This window comes from Lonchura striata, chromosome 8 (assembly GCF_046129695.1).
Source record: "Lonchura striata isolate bLonStr1 chromosome 8, bLonStr1.mat, whole genome shotgun sequence".
Taxonomy (NCBI): Eukaryota; Metazoa; Chordata; class Aves; order Passeriformes; family Estrildidae; genus Lonchura; species Lonchura striata.
The window spans coordinates 20997004-21020670 of record NC_134610.1 but is presented as its reverse complement, the minus strand read 5'-3'; the positions used below and the strand labels follow the sequence as shown (position 1 = coordinate 21020670).

The 23667-nt window shown below is 42.9% G+C and overlaps 1 protein-coding gene across 1 annotated transcript in view; it reads right to left on the bottom strand.

The window, feature by feature from the left end:
- Positions 1-667: 667 nt before the first annotated feature.
- MAP3K20 (mitogen-activated protein kinase kinase kinase 20) overlaps positions 668-23667 on the bottom strand; it is a 90240-nt gene continuing 67240 nt past the window's right edge. Inside the window, exons 11-19 of the mRNA XM_031505411.2 lie at positions 22667-22711; positions 21738-21768; positions 21478-21617; positions 20245-20307; positions 19147-19239; positions 8510-8626; positions 6900-6974; positions 5715-5865; positions 668-1447 (exon numbers count right to left, since the gene is read on the bottom strand). Coding sequence (XP_031361271.1) covers positions 780-1447; positions 5715-5865; positions 6900-6974; positions 8510-8626; positions 19147-19239; positions 20245-20307; positions 21478-21617; positions 21738-21768; positions 22667-22711 — 1383 coding nt within the window. The 3' untranslated portion in view covers positions 668-779. The remainder of the gene's footprint in view (positions 1448-5714; positions 5866-6899; positions 6975-8509; positions 8627-19146; positions 19240-20244; positions 20308-21477; positions 21618-21737; positions 21769-22666; positions 22712-23667) is intronic.

Genomic DNA, 23667 nt, shown 5'->3' with positions numbered 1-23667 from the left:
ACATTTAAAAATTCAATTAAAAAATACCAGCTGCACAGGAATAAATATTATCATAGACCTCAGTGGGGTTAGTTGTAACTATGATAAAGACAATGCCTTCTTCTCACTCTATTTTAATTTTTTTCCCCAAAAAGAATAAAGCCTAGTTTTTGATTCTCCTTCTGATTAAGACAACTGTATACGTGACAGAGTGTGCTCAGTGGTGTTGGGTAGCTAAGGTTGGAGCTTTTAATAAGGAACAAAGTAAGAAAATCCTGAGAAGGAATGGCAAGCTGAAAGTGGAGAAGTGAAGCTACTAAAGTGGACCTGAAGAAAAATGTCCTTGTGGTCCCTTTTTTCAGACTATGCTGAAATACATACCTCTTCCTATAGCCCTGGCAGAAGCAGACTAGAGAAGGGGTGAGAAGATGCTGCTTAGAGCTGGACTCAGCATCTAGAAGCAAAGTGAGGTGAGGAGAGAGGTCACAGCACAACTCTCCCAAGGATGAAACGGAGAGCCTTTCATTGTGGCACCTGGCCATGCCTCATGGATTTTATTTTTGAAATATTAAGCAAATGAGTGGATATCCAGTCAGCTGAGAACACGAGGAGCCAAACAGAGGGGAGAAAACCAAAGGAAATCCCTTGGTGCTGATAGTGACGGGAAGAAGGTGGCAGCTCTCCCTGTCCGCTGGCAGGCCCCAGCCAGGTGGGTACCAGCTTCAGTGCAGCAAATTAAATAGGAGTAGGCATATCTTCTCCAGGCTGGACGTTCAGTCAAATAAAGGGCCAAGTTCCTCTCAGAACATCCTCCGGCCCCGCCAGCTCCCCCTGGCTCTCTCCTTTCCCGGCTTGCCGGCGGCCTGCCTGTGGGCTTTCCTCGCGTGCTGCACCTTTATCCACCCGCCCTCGCTGGCTCTGCTGTCCCCTTCGCCCCTCCTGGGCTCGCTGTCGCCCTGTGGGGGCATGCCGGGGATGGCGGAGGGCTGCGGAGGGCCGCGGGGGTAGCGGCGGTGCTGGGCGGCCGCGGGCGGAGTCCTGCCGGGCCTGCCCGGGTGCCGCGGGGGCGCCGGGGAGCCGCGGCCGCTGCGCCGCCCGCCCGACGAGCTGCGGGACGCGGCGCCCTGCGAGGCGTTCCCGCCCGGGCCCGCACTCCTGTCCCGCTCCGAAGGGGTGTCCGAGGCTGTGCTGGAGGCGCTGCTGCCTTTTGAGTTCAAGTGCAGGCTCGAAATGTTCCTCATCAAACTGTGTGACAGGGGAGAGGGGTTCCTCGAGTAGCTGATGGAGGTGAGCTGCTGAGCGACGGGAGCGCGAGTCCTCCTGACGGCAGCGGCGTAGGAGTCCTGGCTGCGCAGGTAGGGCAGGTACTGCGTGACCGCGGCGGGGCTGTGCGGGTGGCCGTGCTGCAGAGAAATGGCTTTTGCTAGCTGCTGCATGCGCAGCGTCTGCATCCACTGACTGTCAGTGCCTGCCAAAGGAACGCAAACAGAGTCAGCTACCTGGGCATCGATGGAAAACCGCTCCCAGGTTTACCGAAGGCGTGAGGTTAGGTACCAGGGTTTCTCTTGGAAGAACCTCAAACCACCCTTCCCCTCCTAGCCTTGCAGCAAATAGTCCTAAATTTGAGTATGTTCAATGTTATGCTTGAACATAATGTTGGGTTTCTAAAATAGCAAGTGATACAAATATTTCTGATGCTACTGCAGATTATGGAGCTTAGACTAGAAGACAGTTACTGAGCCATCCACTTGGCTGCTCAGGTGGTTCCCAACCCAAGTGCCTTCTGGTCATTTGAACCCAACCTGATTTTAAACATGCCCTGTGATGCTCTTAGCAACCTCAGCAGATTTCTCCACAGCTTGCATTGCAAAGAGCCTGGAGACCTCTGGAGCTGACAAAGAGGTCACCCCAAGGTACCAAGTACTGCTGCAACATTGCCTTCCAGCTGCACCTCTCCCATCTGGCACAGTCATGCTGTTCGCAGCCCAGCACGGAGAGGAAGCAGTGCAGAGCCAGCCACATTCACCTCCTCTGGCTCCAATTTCTTCTCAAACTGCTACACAGTTTTTATAACCAGAGCTACTTCAGTTGTTGTTGCTACTACAAATTCAGGACTCAATCTACTTTGCATCCAGCTTCATGCAGAAAACTGACTCTGTATGTGGAAAAGCCAGTGAGGCATTAGGCTTCAGCCAGGCTGGCTGAGACAGTGCTTAACTGTGAGCAACTCAGGGTATTACAGTTCCCTCTACACCTACTGTCACAGCCCTGGGGTCGTAACAAAAGTTGTCGCTTTCAGAGATCACACTGAAGTGGTTTTGAAAGTCAGTCCTGTGGTTTCCATGAAAGCCTCTAGCAAATACAATAGCTGTAAATTTTCCATTTGAACTGCAAAGGCTGCCTGGTTTTCTACTTTGTGGGTAGAGCAGAGAACAGGAATTCCTCTTATCTGAGGCTACAGCTCTGGCCAAAGACTCATGGGGAGCAGCTAAAATAATTTTGTTCTAGAGAGATTTGAATTATTTGTCCTTAAGGATTGCTAATATGATTCCAACAAGAAAGCATAACCCTCTCTGCCTCTCGCTGGAACACTTCATTGACCATGGGGAGTTTTGTGGGAGCTGGATAGCAGCTCTGTCCTCATTAGGATTTCACCTGTTAAAATGTAATGGATGATCTCTTCCACTCCTCTTTTCCCCAGACTTTGTTTGAATCCAAAGAGATTTAAATCACTTCAACTTATTGTCAAGTATGTCAAAAGGAAACTCTCTTCCCTGTCATAGTGTGTATGACACTGACACAGCAGATAGCTCCACCTGCACTTAGAGGTGAACCTTCTTTCACAGAAAGACAAATGGGAATTGCCTCCTCTGCTTCTTAACTTCCTTGAAAGTCATGGTTTCAAAAGAAACATGCATGCCAAAATGTACTTGGTAGACACTTGCCATTCCCCTGTGCCCTCTGACCAAGGCTGTGGATGTAAATCACAGACCTCATAAACCTGGAAACAGCAGGCTCAGGACTCAAGTTTGGGTTTTCATTTGTTATCAACACTCAGGTGGCCATCACATGTGCTATGGGACAAGTGCTGATCTCCCTGAACAAGAGGTTCCCTTCAGCTCTTCAGTCCTTGCTCACAGACAACAGCAGTTGCCAGCCCAGGATCCAGCTGCCCAGCAAGGATCTTCCAGCAAGGATGTGCCCTGTGGGGCTGGGAAAAGATGGGGGCTTCTCATGCCTCTCATGGTCTGGGGGGCTTCTCCCTCACACGGTCTCTGAGCCACCAACTCTGTACACTGAGTTATGTGCTCTGTGTGGTAGCCCACAGAGGTAGTTATTTTAGCCTATTAGACAGGTATTACCCTTACCTTTGTGCTTGGATTTGGTGGTCTTTTAAACCTGGGATAGGTGGTCTGGTAAAGAAGGCAGGCCAGAAGGTTTGCTAGAGCTGAGGCACAGCTTTCATGCTGGCTGGTAACCCACCTCCTTTGAACAGTGCCTATTCAATTGGCTGCTGACAAAACATTAGTGCTTCCATGTAACTCCTCCAGTGTGCCAAAGGGACAGACAAGCTCTCCCACCACTCACTGAAAAAAAAGCAACCATTTCGGTTTACAGCGGCTGAGCCAATCTGTGAAGATACACACCACACTTGGCATGGCTGCAGGGCTCATCACCCCAAAACCAGGGTAACCTCCATCTGGAAAGCTCATCTGGAGTAAAGATGTATCTTTTAGGACAAGCTCTAGGTTTCATTTGCATTATAAAATGTAATTGTGTTGCAAATGGATCACAAATGCTTAGGAATAAGCACATCCATGTTTGATGTGTCTGTAGTCCAAACCCAGCACCTCTCAATTCACAGGGACATTCTTCTACAGTTGCCAGTAATGTTCAAAATTGAGAAATTCCTCCTCTCCTCACTGGTATCTTGTTCCAGCTCTTGTACTGCCCCTCAGGTGTCCCAACCCAAACATTTCTGCAGCCCTACTGTAAACTCAAAGAGAAAAACAGCTTGGCTAACAAACATCTTTACAAAAAACAACAGATCTTAAAGGCAGAACTGTGCTAGAGTCAAATGAGATGAGTGCGAATCTGTCAGCAGCATAAATTTATTAGGAAATGAAAACTGCATTGTAGAGCTCACTGCATTATTAAACGTATCTCACTGAACAAATCAAGCCCCAGAAGCCATAACAAACACCATTCCAGAAGTCAATGATGAGCCAGGGCTGGCTCAAATGGGCAAGCTGAGCTGTGGAAGAAGAATGCTGTGGGAAGATTTCCACAATTCCTGAGAGAAGAGCAGGATGTCAGGAGCACTTGTGTCTGCCAGGCTGGCAGTACTGTACTTGTCAGAACAGTGTATCATCCACAGGGAACCTCTTGCCACCCCACACATCGTTTCTGAGGCTACAGCCTCAGTATGTGTGTCCCCCTGCAAGAGCACCCAGACATCTCTAACAGGAGGTGCCCTTTATCCAAGCACATCTGTGCAAAGCTGTGTGCTGGGTGGCCAAGGGTGGGAGGGAAGAGCTGGCCACAGCACTCCAGCTGAGTGTGAGCTTATCACCATGGACTCCTCCAGCCTGCTTCCTATAGGACCATAGAGGCATCCCCCTTACCCTTCAGAGACAGGGAACAGGCAGCTCTACCTGGGGGAAAAATGGATCTGATGGCCACCAATGTAAGCAAGTTAATCAGGGACATCAAGACTGGAGGCAGCGTGCACTGCAATGATCATGCATTTTTTTGTAGTTTGCAGTCCTAAGGGATATGGGTCAGGTAGTTAGGCTCATGAATTTTAGGAAAACAGACTTCCAGCTCCTCAAGGACATAGTTAAAAGGATCCCTTGGGGACAAGGGAGTGGAATAGAGCTGACAGATCTTTAAGGAAGTCTTCCATAGAGTGCAAGAGCTCTCCAGGAGCAGGAAATTGGGCAAAGAAGGCGAGAAACAGATGTGTCTGAGTAGGGAAGTGCTGGTAAAAGTAAGAGGAAAGAAGCACATGCACGGGAAGTGGAACGTGCTTCCACTCCACAAGGACAGGTAGCCTGGGAAGAGTATAGACATGAAGTTCTGTTGTACAGGGATGGAGTGAGGAAGGGCAAAACAAAGATGAAACTGAGCCTGGCAAGGGATGTAAAAAATAACAAGAAGGGTTTTGGCTATGTTAACAAAATAAGAAGTTCAAAGAAGGTGTGCCCCCCTGATAAACAGCACTGGAAAACTGGTTACAACAGATGGGGAGAAGACTTCATCTCAATCTTCAATGTCAGCCTCTCTTCCCACACCTATCAAGTCAATGGACCGCAGGATGAGGAGTGGGGGGGCAAAATTCTTCCTGATCTTAACATCAGGGGACAAGGGAAGAGCTACAGATGTCATTATCTGGACTTCTGTAAAGCTTTTGACATGATCCCCCCCAGCATCCTTCTCTCTAAATTGGACAGAGATGGATTTGATGGGTGGACTGTTAGGATAAGGAATTGGTTGAATGGCTGCATCCAGAGGTCAACAGCTCAGAGTCCTGGTGTACATCAGTGACAAGTGGGGTCCATATTGGACCAGTGTTATTTCTTGTCTTCATCACTGACATACAGAAGAATCGAGTGCACCCTCAGCACACCTGCAGGTGACACCAAGCTGGGTGGTTGATGTGCAGTGACTTTTTGCTGTTGTCCCCATATATGCCCTGCCCATGTCAGCAATAAAGTTCACATGTGTTGACTTACCTGAGTCAGATCTGCTCCGTGAATTCCCCTCCGAATTGGGGAGCGAGGTCTGTATCAAGAGCTGCACTGCCTCAACCTCATCCTGCGCTTTCAACTTGCTCCAGCAGATCGCTTGGATGTGCCTTGTGCTTTTGGGAGCTCTAACATCACTCTGCCCAGGAAGGACACAACAAGTGTGAGGATGTAACAACAAACAACACACAACACACGAAGCTCCCTGGTGAGGGAACTTCCACTAGTGCCTGGGCAGCAGCAGTTGTTTCAATATAGAGCCTGTTTTGAAAAACCACTTAGCTAGTTCTCAAATATTTTTAGACTCTAGATAATTTTGGCTGGTACTTGTGATTATGCTAAAAATGTGGTAGTGAATAACTGCTTCAATTCTTGTACCCTGCAGAGGAAAGATCTGAAGGCCTTCCTCTAAAACACAAAAATACATTTTACTAGTTCTATTAATGAGCATCAAATATGCACTGCTTTCTGCTAAAAGACATAGGACTAAGCAGGTGTTTTTGCAGGGCGACCCCCAACAAAATTTTCCTGGAGTATTCTTCAGTTTGCTGTTAAGGACCTATGACTCCTGTGAGAAGCTTCAGCCTAAAAGAAAACTACTTCTTCACTTCTGAGAAAGGCAAGCAAGGTCCAGGATTTCCCCATCACTCCATCACTGCCTGAATGCTTGATCTGGACAGAGCTGGAATCTCATTTATTAACCTTCTTCTGACATACAGTTAGTCTTTATAAAATCAGTACTGTAAGTAACTGCAAACATTTTTAAAAAGCTATTACAAATTTTTACACAGCGAATTGTATTCTGGGTTTTATTTTATCTTATTATTGATTTCTCTTTTTTTTCTCTTCTCTTGCTTCTCTGCTCTCCTAATTAGTACATCATTGGAAAGAGAAAAACCAGCCTCTTTAAATAATGCAAACAACACTGACCATTACACTTCAAGCAAAAGGAGGTTTCATCCTTGGGAAGAAGAGCCATCCCAGGCAGCAGTCTGAGGCCACTGTCTCTGTCAACTTCATTCAGCTTTTGCTCTGAACTTTATATTTCACAACTAATTACAGGCTGCTGAGAACTTGATTATAGGATATAACAAAGCCAGAGGATGTTATTTCCACACGTCCTGTGGAGGTTTTGTCTTGGATCAACTAGTTTATTTGTTTCTTAGAGCTTACCTCATATGTAACAACACATTCTACAGACTGGTGTTCTTCTATGCCCACAATCCATTTCTCCATTACAAACGGTGGCTAGAAAAAACATGGTGGGAGTTTTATAAGGTGCTCTTCATCTCCTGACTTGCTTCTAAATCACTCAAAAGGGATTTACAACATTTGCCTCTTTTCATTCATTCCTATATTATTAACATCAATACTTTTCTGTGAGACAAAGCAATGTATTTTTGAAATATTTACTTCCTGGTTTACAAAAGGAAACCAAGAAGAGATTTCCATACATAACACACAGAAGTGAGAAAACATGGAATTTTTTCAGGGGGGCAAGAACCTTTTTCCATTTTGTGTGTGTACACTTTTGCTTCTGTTGGATTTACAGAGGAAAGCGAGAACAAATATCTAGAGATTCTCAAAGCAAGAACAAATATCTAGAGACTCTCAAAGAGATTTCTTGACAAATATAAAAATGTTGAAGTATGTGAAAAGTTAATGTTACTGTATCTAGTTGTTAGTTTATTAAACTTCACACCTTTTTTAAATGAAAAATTGTAATGTCTAAGATTAAAATTAGACAGAAAACTAATGATAGTAATAACAACATTAATAATAATAACAAAAAAAAAAAATCACAAGTGTTGTTCCTGAAATCACTAATCATAAAAATAGTATTAGCATGAATTAAATATTGGAATCCTTTTTGGCAAATACACCTATATCACATTTTCCTTAAAATTCTGACTGTTGATAATCTGCTTTTCATTTTTTCCTTTACAAAAAATGAATAAAAGTTTCCCCCCAATTTTGCCACAAAAATTCACAGTTAAAAACACTCAAGAGTTTGGGTGTTTTTACCAGTGCACATTAGAGCAGCATTCTAATTGGCAATCAAGCTGTATGTTTTTTCAGTTAGAAATTTGTTAGCTATTATCAAGTGGAGCATATTAATAAAAACAAATCATTAAAATAATAGCTACCAAAATGCCCTCTGCATCAACAAAACTTCTGTCCCTTAGGAGAAAGCAGTCTAAATGTTTACTGGTAAATATTTACAGGCAGGTTCTGACACAGGGTAAAATGCTCAGTGACAATGAATTGCAGATGTTCAGTGCTGTACTGTCTGTGGTGGGTTTCAGTCTTTGCAATCCACTGGTGCATGAAAGAGAGAGTTTTAGAACCAGATAAAAGTTCTAAAACCATAAAAAAAAAAAAAAAAGAAGAAAGAGAGAAAAAAACATGATAAAACCCCCCAGACAAATTGCATGAGGTTTCTGGAACATTTAAATTGGTTTCTTCTCTTGAAAAGTAAAGAATTTTTGGAACATTCTTTTCATTAAAAGAGGTAATAAATTCAGAGGATATAACGTGGAATTAAAACAAGAAAATATAAATTAGTTCCTTCTTTTATTTATCTACTGTAAACATTATTGTCAGCTTAAAGGAGAACCAAAATACCTAACTCCTATTATGATACAATTCTATTTAAAATGTGCATTTTATTTAAAAGGTGTCAAGAGATTGAACTTCTGCAAGCATAAAAGTCGACTGCTGTGGTATTTTAATGTCTTTGTTTGAGATCTGTGAATTCGTGAAAGCTTTAAGGCTGTAAATACCTTTGTCATCTTTAAAATCTCTACATCAGGTAGGTTAGTGTTGAATGTCACATCTTTTATGTAGGTTATTGCAATTTCATCCCCGTCCATCTCCATGTACATTTTCCATTTACAATCCTATGAATAATAAAAAAAGAATGCTGGATTGTTAGAATACAAATAGGAAAAGAAAACCCAACAACAAAACCCAAAATGAAACAAAACTGAAAGCCAAAACAACCTGAAATCTAATCCTCAATGTATGAAGGGAAAAAATAACCCAGCAAGAAAGTTAAGGGACATATACGTATTTTAGACATGTTTGCAGTACAGTGTTGATAATTTAAAACTCTCAGTCTTCTTGTTCCCTCTTCCCTCAGCTCACCCTGCAAGGCAGCTGCCACCTTGACAGGTCTGGATGTCCTCTGAGGTATGGTGTCCCTGAATGGCCTCAGCTGGACAGACAGCCTGCTGGAGCATGTGGCTTGGGGGCTCTGCACACTCCAGGGCAGTGGAGGGACAGTGCAGTGATGGGAGCCACGGTCAGAGCTGGCAGCCAGGCACAAGGATATCATCCCGGTGAACCCAGGAATAAACAACCAAAGCCTGTGCAATACCGTCAAGACAATTGCTCAAATAATGGGCAAAAGGATGAGCTTGTTGTTACAGCTCAGTTATTTCAGATACCAAGAGCCCAGCGAGGCACTGAGCATCCTCAACTTCTGCTTGCCTCCAACTGGCATTATTACTTATAAAGAAGCTCAGCTAAGAAAATAATCCCAGTGAGTCTAATAAACCATAGCAATAAAAGGTATCTTTAAACAATCCCCTGAACTAAACAGTGACAACTGGCAGCATCCTGCAGGACATCCCACATGGAATGAGTGCTGGAGCTGGGGTTTGTGTCTGTGGCCAGGGAGGCTCCCACTGGGGACCAGAGACTGCCTGTCCATGATGCAAACCAGCCAACATTTGCTGGTGTGACTGGCAGGTGCTTTGGGGATGAGATACTGTGCTGTGCACTGAGCTCCTCCAAAAATCCCTGAAGGTCCCTGAAGGACCACTCTGCCACTGAAGCAGTGTCTCCACCTCCATACAGGAAGGAGGGAATCTTCCCTTCACAAAGAGAGAAGCTCCTACAGACATGGCAGGGGTTCAGGGGTCTGTGTCTGCCACATGCCACCTGTAAGGCAGGTGTGGGCTCAGTGTTTGCAGGAAGCAGTCTTCACCTTGGTTTTGCTCAGAAAATGCCAAAACTTTCAGTGGGGACACAGATGGACACCTAGGGCCACAGGCTTGTGTAAGCAGTTATTTGCACAGACCAATGTACAGCAGCCTAAAAAGTATCCCTTATCTGTGGTGCTTGTACATGCGTCTCTCATAAGTGTAATGTATGAGCTCAACCCTCAGAAGGCTCAAAGCTTTCCATCACACAATGAATTGGCAATTCCCAATTAAAAGAAAACTGAAATATAATAGTTTCTGAACTGCAACAAGAAAATACGTTTATGACAGCATTTGGCTATGTGTGTCTGCTCTGAAAGCGTCCACATTTTATGAGCAGAGAGGCCATTTGAGTTGGCTTTTCCACTGCCCTGGTGCAAGTTTGAGTGATGGGAACTGCAGTTCAGTGGTCAGGGCACCAACCAAGACTCAGAGGCACCAAGTTCAGTTTCCCATTCTGCTACTGGCTTCCTGTGCAACCTGCTCAGGTGCTGAAGTCACCCTGTGCCTCTATTTCCTAATCACAGACTGCATCTCTGCGTGTCTCTTTTCTGTCCTGATTTTCCATTTGTGAGCTGACCGAGGGTAATGCCTGTCCTGCCCCAGGCAGGTTCAGCACTGTGCACGGCTCTGACATGAGGAGGGCACGTGCTTTGAAACAGAACAGCAACAGCAAAGCGAGTTCTCTCTGACTCCTCCTCATCTCTCGAACTCTGCTCCTCTCCCTGCCCAACATTCTTGTTTTCAGACTTTTTTGCAGACATTCATAGTAGTGCAAATCAAGCCTGAGGTTAGAGGCAAGATGCTTGATGACATTTGTAAGTTTTTCAAAAACACCTGAGCCAAGAAAAGAAGAAAAAAATCAACACAAAGTACTATCTTCCAGTTAGTTCAGCACATCTCCTGCCACCTCTGAGTAATACCAGTGCCAAGCACTTGAGAGCTAGAGCTGCACCTTGTGGCAGGGCTCCCATGCCCTCCTGACCCAGGATTTTGTGCTGTGCACTCACATTTACTCACATATCCCTGCACACTAGATCTGACAAATATGATCTCATTTTAATAAACAAAATAAATCAACCATCCAGCTCTAGAGAAAAGCTATGTACACCCAAGGTCTGCCCATCCCCTTGCCAGATCCCCTGCATGGGCAGGATCCCGCTCCATGCGGTCATGGATCAAACTGCCCCATGCAGGGATGGATGGCTGCACAAACACTGCCTTCCCCAGCTCTGAACTGCATCTTCTGAGAAACACACACTCTTCTGTCCCTCAAATCCAGTCCCCAAACCTTTGGTCCTCTTTGGAGCCCTCTCCAGCAACACTGTGCAGATACCAAGAGCCATAGTAGGATACCCGCTCTGCTCCCTCAATAATACATGTCTCATTTTATTTGGAAAGGCTTTCATTTTGTGTTATTAGAAAATCATTACTGTGAAGGGGAAAGAGAATGAGAGAGAGAGAAGGCAGATAAGGAGAGTGCGAGACAAGGGGACATTGGGAGAAAAAATGAAATTAAAAAAAAACAGAGGGAGGGAGGGAGGGAGGAAGGAAGGAAGGAAGGAAGGAAGGGAGGAAGGGAGGAAGGGAGGAAGGAAGGAACTTTAGAATCAAGGCACTTAGCAAAGATAAGTAGGTGGTTACTTATCTTACAAACCTAGTAACCAATCTGTTCAACCACACAGTAAATAATGCAATATTTGTTTGCTGCAGAAAGAAAGGGACAAATTTCCCTGTTTTCCAATGGAGTTCCAGGTTCTTATAAGAGGAGATTATCATCCATTTAAGCAAAAATTTGTCTAGAAAAACCAAGCATATGAATTTCAATTCTTTGATGAACTATAGCCATATGACTTCTTAGATCAAAACTACATTTAGTATCAGGCTTATGTGGGAAAATAATTTAGAAATGGCTTGTTCAAAGTGTCTCCTTTATAGATATGCTTACACAAGTCCTTCAAAGAGACTTCCCTGGATATCTTGTCATTCAAGAATTAAAATACCTCCCTGTATCTACCTGCTTGATTTTGATCTAAATATAACATTTCAGCTTTTTGTTTTCAAAAATTATCTTGTTTCAGAACTGAAAGGCAGAACCTACAAAACTTTATATGAAAACATTTCCAAATAACATTTTGACAAAGCCAATAAATCAACAGGCTCTGAAAATTACTGTCTAAAAGAAAAGCAAATCACACATGTATTTGAGCTGCTGCTTCTGAGCTTTGAAACAGAAAGTAAGAACACTTTAAAAATTAAGTCTCCAGCTTACTGTGGTGACAATACTCCTTTAACCCCATATGCGTTTATGTCTGCAAAAAAAAACCTGAAAGGGAAATGAAAAAGATCAGGCACAGGCTCTAAACAGCAAACATATATCCTGCAACAACAGCTGAAAACCTTTGCTAGGGAGGCACTTCATTTTTCAAGGGGACCTAAATCAAGGATTCATTTTAATATCAGTGGTTTCAATAAACTTTTTTGGTTTTTTAAAGATTGAAATAAAAACGGAAATGGCATTGTAGCAGATAACTGGATATTAGAAGAAAAGTAAGATGTAGCACAAGATGAAACAAATAAGAAAAAAAAATGTTGGCCATGGTGCTACTAAAAGTAGTAGCATGTTGATGATTTAGGTCCCCAGAAGCTCCTTTACATTCTTAGCTATTATCTATCTCAGCTGCTGAAACCTGCTGTTTTAAAGGCATTAGAGTTGAACATCTAGTGACAGCACTTGGGTTATTTATCATTATGTATCACCCTGCTACACTATATTTTATTATACTGGATTTAAAGGAAGATAACACAATTATGGTTAATTTGCTTCTCTTCTTTATATGTATAGTGTCATGACCCACCACAGCTTTGTCCCATGAGATATTTTTAACCAAAAAGAAATCCACAAGAAACTCTCCCTAAAAATTCCATTAATAACCTCTTGTAGCATGTATAGGTTGCAGGGTCTGGAACTAAGAATGTTTTAATCTCTTCAGCAAAACAATGTCTCATAATGATGTACAGGACTATTGCTGCACTGATGAAGAATCATACATAATTCAGCACCTTTCACTTGGCACCACTGTGATATCCTCATTAGCAGTGGCTCACAGTGGCTGTCAGATGGTGTCCATGCGAATGCAGGCATTATATTGTCTTTGAGATGTGCAGCTGCTTCCATGACACTGCCAGTATATAAAAACATGACGCCAGTTTGTTTTATTTAGTGCTAAACCTTCCAGTTTGTAAAAACAAGGCTGACACAGAGCCTGACATGAGGCAGTGAAAATAATTAGCTCTCATTTTCTCAGCCTCCTATTTCCTTCTCCCCGCTGTGTTCTCTTTCCACTAAACCACCACATGTCAGTCGAAATGGGAGGCAATTAGTGGGCTCATTTCAGTCCCCACAACTGTGCTGAAAAGAAAGTATTTATGATGGCACAATGAACAGCTGAAAGATTAAATAACATTTGCCTTTTGAAAAGAAAATGACTTCTAGCTAAATGGGCAATTTTTGATTATTCTCAAACAAGCTTAGAGTAGTTGGTTTTTAAAATACAAGAAAGGAAAATGAGTCATTTTTAGGTGAAAGAATCAAATAAAACTTGACACAGTAATGCAAATAACTGATGTTTTATTGCAAAATATGTAAATGTGTTATACCCTTAACAATGGCTGGTGTCTCAGGTCAGGGCAGGCTGCTGCCAGCCAGGCTCCAGCAAGAGAAGGTGGCTCCACCGCTGGTTTTGTTTCAGCTGTGCAGGCAGGAAAAAAAGAGGGGCGGAGGGGAGGCCTTGCGAGAGAGATGGTCTTAAAAATGTACAAAAACAAAGCAAGAGGAAGATATATTTATGTTATCAGTTGCCTGGGTGCCTCCTCCAAGCTGGAGCCCTCACTCCTCTGCAAGGCAACAGGCACTGACTGGCTGCAGCTTTGCCTGGAGAAGCATGAGGCCCCTTAGCAGTTACACAGAGCAGCAAGCACTACCAAAAATATCTGTCCCCTGGCAGTACCCTTCTTTAACATCCAGTGCTGTGGAGCTGTGTGCACAAGAGTGGCACATAATGGTAAATACCAGGCACTGCTGTGTGTGCCCCAAGAACAGGGGCTTGCAGAAGGCACGACATGAGCAGCCTGCTTGCAACAGCAGGATGGCAAAGGTGGAAGCATGAAAAATTAGTCCCTTGCCTGAGGGTTGCATGGGTGCCCTCCTGCACTGTCCTCCAGTGGCACCATTTCCTGTGGACCACTTGTGGGGACAATGTGCTGGAGCCATGCAGACACCATGTCCCCACTGCAGCACGTGGAGTGACTGCTCACACTCTGGGACTTGCAGCTCTGCAGGACATCGGCTGAGAGAACAAGGGTGCTCAGGAGCTTGGGAAAGGCATGGCAGGGCCACTGTTCTGCTGGGAACAAAGGCTTCTCTTCCAGGCTTTTGTCTGGATAGCACATTTTTTTTCTGGCCAAGCCTATAGGTCATTGGGAACCTGTCTGTGCTTCTGCAGACCTATCTGCACAAGGCTGTGCACGAAGCATACTGTGTGGGAAGCAGCAAGTTAATTCAGTGGCCAAGATATAAAAATAAATCTTTATATTAAAAAGTCTAGAAAGTCAAGTGAACAAAATACCTACCTGAAAGGTCTATGTCTCTTCAGGGCTATGGGAAAATTTCTAATAGGAATCCCTGGTCTAGCACTGCCTACACAAGGATTTTTAAAGGTCTTGGCTTGAGTTTGACTTCTGTTACACATGGATGCTACAGCTGGAGCAATCCCAGTGGAGATGATGGAGTTATACCAGCTCCACCTCATGCAAAAACAATACATCACCCTGAAAAGAGTCTTTGGAAGAAAATACCAGGATCACCTGCACTGATCCACCTTTTTAGCAGACTATATTATTCTGTTCTTAATGGTGGTGGCAGTATTTTAATGTGGCTGTGGTTTTATTTTACAGCTTAGGTATTTTTTTGTGTCCCTTCACTGACTACTTGTTACAATAGGAACAAATCTATGAAAATAGCACATGAACACAGCTACTCTGATTCTTGCATAAACTATTAGTCTTTAGTACTGAAAGCATTGTGCTGACATGGAATTAACGAGGGAGGATTTAGAAGATGAAGTTTTGAGACAAGGACAAATAACCCCGTGTTAGAAAGTCAAGGTACCTGTGATTATTTTGCAGAGGAAGGGTTAGACAAAACCAATTCCTCCTCCATTTTTACTTATTGAAGTGGTTAAAATACCTACAGAGCATGGAGAATATAAATGACTGAAAAACTGTAGAACTGAAATTTCAAATGTTATACTTTAGCTCTTGTTTTATTTTTAAGAAAATAAAGAAAGAATTTATGAGCATTGATATAGTGGGAGGGTGGGGAGGAACAAGCAGCAGAAATGGTCTCAAGCACTTGTGAAACTGCATTCCAGTTACAACTATTTCAGTACTGATTTTTCTTGTACTTCCTGCATTTTGCTGGCCTGGGCTTCACCATCTGAAGAGTTGGTCACAATGTCACTTTAAAGTAGCCTTAATAGTATATTACCTTTGCCACTACACATTTAAATAATAGCATTAAAATATATCTCAGTTTGGATATTCAAGGCTAGAAAATAGTTCACACAGTTAGCAGATGGCTTTGAAGAGGCTCTGCTCCTTACCTTGTCAAATGGAGGGAGAGGTAAGTGGGGGAAAATCAGGCGAAATGGTGAGCCAACTTCAAGGCTTTGTGTTTGGATATAGGTCAAATTGTGCCACTCTCGGTAAAAAATGAAAACATTAAATGGCACAGTGAAATCTGCCCTTTTGAGGACCAAAACTAAAGAATGCATCAATAGAAGGCAAAAAAGACTGTAAGGCATCCTTCTCAAGTGGTTTGGTCATTCATCAGTGTGGAGCCGACATAGCTCAGGCACCTTTCCCTGATTGGGAAATTTTAATGAGCCATCTAGAATGAGAAAACCATTGAAAATTCCCCCTGCAGTCCTGCAAATCAGCTCAAGCCAGAACTGCCAGGGTTTGTTGTTTTGCTCTCCATCTTGGACTTAATTGGTGGTCCCGTTTTGGGGTTTTTTTTTGTGGTTTTTTTTTTTTTTATTTGTGGGGGGAAAAAATCTAAACCTATCACCTTTCAGCTCATTGGGAACTGTGTACAGAAAGATCATGAAAAGGCAGTGAATGGAAGTAACCACATAACTTGAACTACAAGAGTTGGAAAAGAAACCTCTAAAAACCAGGTTAGCTTTGCAGTGCTCACTCCTGATGCATTCAGAGAGCACAAAGGTCAACTGAGCTTTTATCATCTCCAAAGATGCAGCTAAAAAAGGAAGGAATCTGTAATGAAATGACTGCATCTGTCAGCTGGTGGAAACCAACATAATCCCACTACAAGATGCAGTTTAAATTAGATAAAAAATATGGGGCTGGTAAAGCTGTTTACTGGGAAGTCAGTGTTTCATTCAGCATACAGAAAAGGCTGAACATTCAAATGCTGTGCTGAAGCATATCCAGCAGGATCCTTGCTAAAAGGCACTGTCATTCCTAAGGCCCTCTGCCTGCGGATGAAGAAAGGTGTGCTGGCTGTGCTGCCCAGGAGAGAACAACTGTGCCCTGAGGAGCTATCTTCACATTGTGCTGTGATGGTGCTGTACTTTTACCAGCCAAACACATCCAAATTAACTGGCACCCCTGAAATGGTTTCTGAGTCCCGGACCAGCTTCTTCAGCACTTTTCTGTGTGGTGTTATTGCTGTATGACATGATGCACTCCACAGCTTTTGTTTGGACCAGGAGGCTTTTGTCCTGTGTGTCCATCCTGGCCCATGCTTGGGCAGAGCCACCTCCAGTGACATGGATGGCTTGGTTCCAGCTGCAACTGCACCAGTAAGTAAAGGGAAGTTGGCTCAGAGACCAGCATAGAGCCAGCCTGGTGTAAAACCTGCCAGCATGACCTGTTCTCCTGACAGAGCCCTTCCTGCTGCACTGCACCACCTCCCAACTGAGCCTAATAACCTCTCTCACTGTACACAAGTCTAGCAGCCAACACATCACCCAGGGAACACACACCCTCAATGTGTAACCCAGATTTGAGCTTATTGCCTCTTTTTCCTCATTATTAAAACAGGAGAAATGCTTCTTAGTTAGGCAGCTGGTTATAGGGACTGATTAGGGTAAAATTCCTTTGAGAAATTTATTTTTAAACTGATGTAGGCCAGCTTTTTAGCTATAAAGATGGTGGAAGGTATGATCCCAAGTGCTTCTGCTGACCCAGTTTTACAGGAATAGGCACCACTCTTTTACAAAAATGGGACAATAAAAGAAGTTGAAACCCTCCAGTCCTGGTTTTCACCCTTTTCCCAGTTCATTTTGGAACAAATCTAGATGGCAGCCGTAGCTGGCTCAAAACAGCCTCTAGGGGAGCCAGAAGATTGTATGCAGGGGTTTTCAAAGAAGCAAGCCAGCCAAATTTCCTATACAGTTTGTACCACACCAGTCTGTCAATGTTATGTTTAATGCAAATTACTTGCCCATGTTGGCCCTAGCACCTTGCCCAAAAACTCAAACAATCTGCTCCTTCCAGCTCACTTTTTCAAACTGGCTCTGCTGCAACATTTTTAAAGGCAGGTACAAGTTAATGTGCAGATCTCAGACAGATGTTTCGAGACCAGACATATTCAGGTGACAAATTGTGCAGTCCCTGGAATGGCATCACTAAGTACATGGGGTGCTGCAGCAGGGCAGCTGACAGGGAAGGCATGCCTGGCATGCAACTACAGCTTCAGAGGGAATGGCTTTCTTAGAAAAGGGCCCAACAGCACACAGAGCAGACAGGACCAGTTAGGAGCTCACAGGGAAGGCAAGACCAAATAAAAAAGTTGTCAGAAGCCTGGAGAGGTTATGTCAACACCACACAGGCCCATTGAACTAACTCTGCCCTCTCATAACAATTCAGCTTCTGTCCCATAGATTTTGATACAGTCTCATTTGCACATTTTGCTGTCATGGCTAAAACATCTACTCATCTTCAAACTTAAGGAAACATTAGTACAACATTAATTTCTCTCCAGTGCTCTGAGGTCTATTTGCTGCTTCCTGCGGGTGGTTGCCCAACTCCCTGCACTATGGCTCACAACCCATATTGGAAATGGAAGGGAGATACGAGTTTTTTCATGGACTTTTAGTTCCTTCAAGAGTTAGTTGCACTTGGGAGAGAAAAAAGCACACCTACAAAAAAGCAGCTGTACAGCTGCATAAGCAACATGCATTCAAGAACACTGAGACAGTCGAAGTAATTCACATAGAAATAAAGATTTTTATAGGGAAAAGAAGTACTCAGGATACAATAAACAAACTAAAAAAGGAAATCTCCAGATAAAAAGCTTTTTTAAATTGATGAAATTATTTCAGTATGAGTACAAATTCCTACTAAGTTCAAACCTAAATGCTTTCTCTGCAAGCCCCACCAAGTACAGAAATCAAGAGACTTCTGCAAACAATATGCCCTAAAAGCAAAGCAGCCAGATTAACACAAGATGAAAGTCAGCCTCCCACAAATTTAAGGTGGACACACAATGCAGATTTATCAAATACAAAAGGAAACAAATCCTGCTGTCACAACCGCTGACTCTAGCTCAGAAATGCTTTGCATACCATTTCCACATAGATGATTAATTGTAAAACCCTTGAATTCAGAGTCCATGGCAAGCTGGACAAAGCAAGCAAAAAGCATGGGACAAACCTCACTCTTGAGAAAAAACAATGTGGTAGAAGTCCTTTGCTGGAACATCTGGAGTCATCAACACTCCAGTTACATAGGGTGTAACCAGAGATCCTTGAACCAGCTCAGCTTGGAGCTGAGGACTTATTAGGATGTGGCACACTGGCAATTGCTGGAGCACAGCAGTTTTGTGCAATGTGCTGCAACTACCCCTCCCTCCTTCCCCAGTGCCATGAGGTCACAGAGTCTCCACCAGGACCAGTCCTGCCCAGCCAGCAGCCATGCATGCCTTGTATTTTCCAAACTCCTCTTGGTTGCATAAAACAGTATCTCCTTTCTGCTGAGACAAAAGGAAGTCTGCCCACCAACATCAGGCATATGCCACTGCTCAACTGTCAGTGGGCTTTTTGAATAAATGGATTACTATTTCATACTCATTGGGATAAAAGGAACAAAATGAAATCCCAATTTACAAAAATTACAATTTAAAAAACAGCTTTCAGCCAAAACTTTCTGTACCACTCTTTTCTTCCTTGCCTGTACTGGGGGACAGTTCCTCATCACTGATGCAGCCCCATTTACCACCTTGACATTCAGTCAGCACTGTCCAAAATAAGAGAATTCTCATGCAAATTTATCTTTTGTGTCCAGAAGATACCAGACCCTCTGGGTACAGACTCTTAACCAAACCAACTGATCTAGCACCCCTAGCTTACCTTTGGACCATTTCCCGGCTTCAAGTGATAACCAAAAACAAGTTCAAGATTCACTATTTTCTCTATGCTTTCTTCAGCTCCACCTGCAGAATCCTGCCAAAAAAAAAAAAACAGGCAAAGGTGAGAATTCACATCTACCACAACCTGCTGGGAGACAGGAGCACAGCCTTTGGTGGCAGAAAGGATTTGCCTTTCAGGTGTTACAAGTCTGGCAGGCAGCAGAAAGGAGACATCACACTCCAAGAGGGGCAAAGGCTTCTGTATGGGTTTAGGGCTGGTAGTGGATGGCAACTGGGAGATGCTGCACACTTTCTGCTCCAGGCTGAGCTGCTCTGGCACAGTGCAGTGTCCCTGCGAGCATTGTGACAGCTTCTGCCATTGGAATTGCAGCTGGCACAGCTAAGCAAAGATGCAATGCTCTGATTTTCATTTTCCCCTCCAGGGAACAGAGTTTTGCTATATGCAAATTTGCTTTACGTGGATTTTACTCTATCACCGTGCAATAAATTATGACTAAAAAAGCTACTTCAGGATTTGGGGTCTAGAATTCCTTGGTTAGCTTACTGAATTAAATAAGGCAAATATCTGCTCTAGCAACACCAAAGTTCCCAAACACTCTCTTCCTTTTGCATGGGTCTTATTACTGATTATCAGAAAACTAATTGGTTAACGTAAGGGTGGCAAGACACTATCATCCTTCTCTCCTATAACATTAGCACACTAGGGAATGATGGGCTTATTCTGGGCCAGAGGTCTGCTGTTCTTCAGTGGTGACCAGTTGGTGGCAGCAGTTTGGAGGAATGGCTCTTCAAAGTAGTTTCTGATTAATGACAGCAAGCAGATTGCAACCAGTTGTCATTTAATTTAATTCTACCAGCTCCATGATACAAACTTAGAACTTCCTTGAAAACAATTTCTATTATCCTATTATTTGTTCTGATGTGACCCATTGCTGCTATTGACTCTCCACATTAGTTACAACCCTCTGTAGGAAATGCAACCTTGCCCTCTCCTGAATGGGGGAAAGTTGAGACATGGGAACAGTGAAATATTCACACCAGCACGAGAAGCATGTCTTATATCAACAGTGAGACTTGCCTTAATTAATGGTGGAAAATGAAATAGATTTAGGTAGTCATGGGTTAACTTCTCGATAGCAGTCTAGAAAAAAAAATCAACAAAACCAGATGGGAGTTATTTAGTATCTCATCCTGCAAATACCAGCATGAAAAACAGCACAACCCCACATGCCCCCTGTTTTCCACTGTGGATACATTAGGGCATGTGAGAAGAGTTTAAAATATAGCCCTGTTCTGGAAACTGTTGTGGTAGATTGGCCCTGGTTTGCGTTCAGAATCAGATCTGCTTAATCAGAAAAAGAGATGTTCAGGGGGCTGGGTTTTGTTGTTTTTATTTATGCTCAAATCAACCCAGGAAGCTGAGATCTTTCATTTTGGACATTAATGACTTTATTAAGTTTCAATAATTTTCCCTGTAGGAAATGTAAATTAAATATATCAGTAATGGTGTGTGGGCATGGAAAAAATGGCTGATGAGCAAAAGGGGAATAAATCCGTGTGATTTACAAAGCTAAATTTGCAGGACTAGCAATTACAATACAAGTATCTCTTTACTAGCAAATTGGGATCTAAAATGATTGAGAAGCAACAGAATTATAGATGCTGCTTTTATAGAATCCATTTTCCAAAGCTGACTGCCAGGAAACTCTCTCCTGTGGCTACAGTACTAATACCATTACTGTTGTCATGATCACATTTTCCAGACCGTGATTTTCTTAACTTATTACAAACATTAGTAATTTAAAACACTGTTTAAAAGCAAAGTTCTAAGAGCAAAGAAACCTATCTGCCAATCATTTTTAAAGTCGTTGAACTGAATTTTGTTAGTCTAAATATGCTTTATGCTATAAATGAGATGTAGAAGTTGAGAAGCTGAGATTTCAGTTCAAATAACTGTTTCACATCTGTTTCTCCTTCAGCTAAAGAGAGTTCTCTCTGAAGATTCCCAAGCTTTTCTGCTGGGAGAATGGCCCTCCCAGGTGAAGCTGCAGCAGTACTGCCATCCAGCTCATAAGAAAAATAAGAGCTACAGAGGAGTATAAAGAGCACAGCACATTTTCATGCCTCATAAAATACTCAGGTTGCTTTGAGTTCTAGATCCATATGAAGCTATAATTCTGTTTATTTTAGGTACCAAATATGTTCTCTATTTAGCTTTGCAACTTTTTTTGTTGCTAACTACTGAAACTCCATAGACTCTATAATACTCATACTATAACCTACTGCAACATTCAATATATGCTGATAATACCTTTAAATGAATGATGTGTCCTCTGGAAACAATTCCCATGTCCTTTAAATCCTCTTCTTCTAGAAGAAGCAATTGCTTCCCAGTGATATGATGCTCCTTAAACAAGCTAGCATAGACACTCATTTCACCAGAAGTATCACCTTAAGATAAAAAGAGGTTACTCAGAAATCCACATGGACCTTTGTTGGAGAGAGGGAAAATGAACAAATGTCTATTAGTTCATAAATGTGAGCATGGAAGGACATATTAATAGCTTTTACCTTTTCTAGTAAGTTGTTGTATCCAGAAAAACTGCAAAAAAGAGGAATCAATCTTGAAGTTCAAATTATCAAAATATTGTATTACAGTTATTTGGAGTTCACAAGTAATCATCCTTTTTAAAACAAAATTTATAATATTTCTCACTTTGGGATAAAGGACTCAGGATTCACCAATGCAAGTGATTTCTTCTATTTAGCTTTTCCAAACTGCTTTCCATTTTGCAGCCACCTTTCTCAGTTTATTGTAATGAAGAACTGAAATGACCAAAGCAGAAGCTGAGAAATGTCATGTACTAAAAGGGCTGAAGTGAAGGAGCCAGAGCTTTTATGGTTTTTGCATATGGTTTTTTTATGGCTTTACAGACAGTTCTTTGGTAAATGTCAGCCAAACAACCCCATGATGCATAAGACACAAAAGGACTGCTTGATAGGGCATTAAAATAATTTTGACACATCACTATGTCAGAGATAAATCACCAATGTGTCTTGTTTCACCTTTTAACTGAATAAAAGGTATAAAGTACTCACCCCCTAAAAAGCCCTAAACTTTTTTTCAGTTAATTGCCATCCAGGTGGCACACAGTGGGATAAAAACTTTGAACTCATTTTGTCCTGTCCAGGGTTGGGTCACTGGGCACTTCCACATTCCTTAAACAAGGACTCAGGAATGTCCTCCTGGCTGCTATAATTTCCCAGCTCCCACTATTTTCTGGACACTGGAGAATGTGGCTGTTTTATTAAGGTAACTCAAACCCTTAAATTACTCCTGGTCATTTCCAAGCCATTCTGGGACACAAGTTTCACCAAACAAACAGCAGTAAATTCTCACCTAGATGTTCTGCTCCGGCCTTCCCTCCCACCGCGCCCGCTGTCATTTGTCAGAGAGCTCCAGCATCATCACCCTGGCCACATTAACACAAAATACTCACCACATCTTCCTCGGTCCATGCACAAATATCAAAGGAGGGCAGCAACTGTGTGAGAGATATGAATTGAAAAGAAAACCATCTGATCATTTTTCTCCCCTCCACCCAAATTTTACTCTGGTGGCTGATCCTATTCTGTTCCTTTTTCCCTGCAAAGAGCAGGACTGAGGCTGCAACTCATACTGATGTACTAAACCACTGCATTCACACTGATTGTGGGCTGGCTCCAACAGCGTGAGCGTGTTGGCAGTGTTAAATTGATCCTGTCCCTCTCTGCAGATAAAATTACCAGCAGATCTCCAACAAAATCAACTAAGGAAGCAAAAGTAAACCATCTGATGGCAAGGGACTCTGTCTGCCTCTCCTCTTGGTTCTAACATTACAGGAAGGCTTTTGCTATGGGTTTGGTCTGCAATGAAAATAATGCTGGGATTATGACTCCCTCCCAGATGATGGGTATTTTCTACAAAAGGAAGGAAAACTTTCACTGGACAGTAGCAAAAACAGATTTTGGAGTCTGGCCACTGCAGATTGTCTTCCCACCCATGTACAGACAAGTCTCTCTTGGTTGCTGCCACTGCTTTGTAACTACTCCTATAAGGCTGGAGGAGTGCAGCACTTCCCAGCTTCCTCCTACACTTTGTTGCATGCAAGATGGTGTTAGCTCTTGAAGCACTAGGAAACCATGGAGGAATGGCTGCATTAAACAAAATTCTAGGATGATTTGAAAACTGACAGAGAAGGTGTCACTGTAATAGTGATTGCCATTCTACTCGTTCAAGTATATGGTATCCAAAGTGTCACCTTCTTGGCATTTTTATCCAGCTTAAAGAGTTAGCGTTCATTGTTGCAGATCTGTATTTGGACAGTCAGTGTCTCTCCTAAAAGCTCAAGATCATGATGTAGGTGCAAACTCTTTTGATGTTGATAACAGTGATTTATGAGAGACTCAGCTCAGTTACCCACGAGCCCCCATGGCTTGGTCACCTCCTTCAGAGAGCCCT